Source organism: Neopelma chrysocephalum, unplaced genomic scaffold (assembly GCF_003984885.1).
Source record: "Neopelma chrysocephalum unplaced genomic scaffold, ASM398488v2 Primary Assembly neopelma1_91530, whole genome shotgun sequence".
Taxonomy (NCBI): Eukaryota; Metazoa; Chordata; class Aves; order Passeriformes; family Pipridae; genus Neopelma; species Neopelma chrysocephalum.
This window is the reverse complement of record NW_020920301.1, coordinates 1-2822: the sequence shown is the minus strand read 5'-3', so window position 1 is coordinate 2822 and position 2822 is coordinate 1. Positions and strand designations below refer to the sequence as shown.

General features: G+C 70.0%; 1 protein-coding gene across 1 annotated transcript; it reads left to right on the top strand.

The window, feature by feature from the left end:
- Window positions 1-6: 6 nt before the first annotated feature.
- LOC113979997 (nitric oxide synthase, endothelial-like) lies at window positions 7-2714 on the top strand (the record flags this gene model as incomplete). The annotated part of the gene is made up of 7 exons (XM_027707273.1): window positions 7-84; window positions 162-253; window positions 326-467; window positions 632-771; window positions 1380-1554; window positions 1993-2094; window positions 2520-2714. Coding segments are annotated over exons 2-7 (810 nt in total), but the record flags the coding sequence as incomplete, so codon positions are not given.
- Window positions 2715-2822: the final 108 nt, after the last annotated feature.

Here is a 2822-nt window from a genome sequence, read left to right as displayed (position 1 = left end):
GAGCCCGAGCTGGCCTTCGGAGCCAAGCAGGCCTGGCGGAACGCGGCACGCTGCGTCGGCCGCATCCAGTGGAACAAGCTCCAGGTGCGACCCCACCCCTGGGACCACGCCCACCACGACCCGTGGGGACACCGAGCACACACCACCCTGTCCCCCCGCAGGTGTTCGACGCCCGGGACTGCGCGGGGGTGGGGGAGATGTTCAGCCTCCTCTGCTCCCACATCCAGTTCGCCACCAACCGCGGCAACATCCGGTGAGTGCCCTCCCGGCCCCCCCGACCCCCGTTGCCAGAGGGGGTCTGTGATGGCCCCCCCGATCCCCCCAGGTCTGCCATCACCATCTTCCCGCCGCGGGCACCGGGACGGGGTGATTTCCGCATCTGGAACCCGCAGCTGATCCGCTACGCCGGGTACCGGCAGCCCGACGGCTCCGTCAGGGGTGACCCCGCCAACGTGGACATCACCGAGGTGGGGCACCCCTCATCCCTTCATCTTCACTCCATCCCCCCTCCACCCCCATCTCCTCATACCCCCTCCATCCTTCCTCATCTCGCGCTCCATCTCGCCCCCCAGTTCCTGTGTCCCCAGACTCCCCTGCCTGGTGACCCCCCCTGACACTGTTCCCCCCCCAGCTCTGCATCCAGCACGGCTGGACCCCCGGGGGAGGCCGCTTCGACGTGCTGCCGCTGCTGCTGCAGGGCCCCGAGGAGTCCCCCGAGCTCTTCCCGCTCCCCCCGGAGCTGGTCCTCGAGGTGCCGCTCCAGCACCCCACGTGAGTGGGGCTGCGACCCCCCGGGGCCCCCCTGGCCAGGGGACCCCCTGGGACACCCCTCCGGGCTGAGATTCAACGGGGTCGTTCTTGGAGAGGGAATGGAGGGGACGAGAGGGGATGGAGGGGGCATGGAGGCTGGGGACCCCCCCTGGAGACGTGGGGCTGTCGTGGGGCTGATCCCATCCCTGACTGGGATACTGGTCTGCTGACCCCCTCCCTGGCTGGGATACTGGGATACTGCCTCCTTCCTGGGCTGGGATACTGGGATACTGCCCCCTTCCCGGGCTGGGATACTGGGATACTGCCCCCTTCCCGGGCTGGTATGCTGCGATTCTGGTCCCTTCTGTCACTGGGATACTGCTCTGCTGGTCTCCTTGCACGGGATACCGGGAGTCTGGTTTGCTGACCTCCTCTCGGGCTGGACACTGGGATATTGGGATGCTGATCCTCTCCCTGACTGGGATACTGGTCTGCTGACTCCCTCCCTGGCTGGGTACTGGGATACTGGGGTGCAGGTGGGGTGAAGATTGGGGACCCACGGTGGGGCCAGCGTGGGGTAGACGTGGGTCCGTGAGGGTCTGGCTGCAGCCCCCCCGTGCCCCCCCCAGGCTGGAGTGGTTCTCGGAGCTGGGGCTGCGCTGGCACGCGCTGCCAGCCGTGGCCAACCTGCTGCTGGAGATCGGGGGGCTCGAGTTCCCCGCGGCCCCGTTCAACGGTTGGTACATGGGCACCGAGATCGGCTCCCGCAACCTCTGCGACCGCCACCGCTACAACATCCTGCCCGTGAGACCCCCGCGCCCCCTGCACCCCTGGGACCCCACCAGAACCTCCCCAGCCCCCCCCGGGACTGCACTGGGACCCCCCCCAGGACCACCCTGGGACCATCCCCCAGGCCCTGACTGGGACCCCCTGGCACAGCCCGGGACCTCACTGGGACCTGGCACTCCCCAGCACCCAACCGGGACCCTTCTTGGGACCCCCTGAGACACCCCAAGGACTCCACTAGGAACCCATTGGGAACCTTTGGGACCCCCCACTGGGATACCCCAGGACCCTCCAGGATCTCCTCTGGGACCTCCACTGGAACCCCATTTGGACCCTTGGGCCAAGCTCCCGTGGGACCCCTCGGGGACCCCACAAGGACTCCACTGGCTGACGCCCTCCGGCTGAGCCCCCCGTCCGACCCCCCCAGTGACCCCTCCCTCCATTGCCCCCCCACAGGAGGTGGCCCAGCGCATGGGGCTGGACACGGGGACCAGCTCCTCCCTCTGGAAGGACCGGGCGGCCGTGGAGGTGAACGTGGCCGTGCTGCACAGCTTCCAGGTGGGACCCCTGCCGGGACCCCCCCAGTGCCGGGACCCCCCCAGTGCTGGGACCCCCCCAGTGCCAGGACACCTCCCAGTGCCAGAACCCCCCTGTCAGGACCCCCACACTGCTGGGACCCTGCCCTGGGGACTCCCCCACTGCCGCACCAGGGGGACCCCCACACCTCCGTGACACCCCCCACCGTGTCACGGGGAACCTCCCACTGCCACGATGCTGAGACCCCCACAACTCCGGGACCCCCACACCGCCACGCCAGGGGGACTCCCACGGCACCGGGACCCCCGTCACCACGTCACACAGACCCCGACACCCCCAGGGCCCCCCCGCTGCCACACCACCATGGGGGACACCCTTCCCTCCCGGAGCCCCCAGCCCCTGTCCCTGCGGGTGGCCCAGTGCCCATCGCCCCCCTGTCCCCGCAGGTGGCCCAGGTGACCATCGTGGACCACCACGCGGCCACCGAGTCGTTCGTGAAGCACCTGGCGGCGGAGGGGCGGGCGCGGGGGGGGTGTCCCGCGGACTGGGCCTGGATCGTGCCCCCCCTCTCGGGCAGCCTCACCCCCGTCTTCCACCAGGAGATGGTCAACTACCAGCTGCGGCCCACCTTCCGCTACCAGGTGGGACCTGGGACCCCTCCCCACAGCCCCCTGCCCCACCTTCTGCTACCAGGTGGGACCCCCTCCCCACAGCCCCCTGCCCCACCTTCTGCTACCAGGTGGGACCCC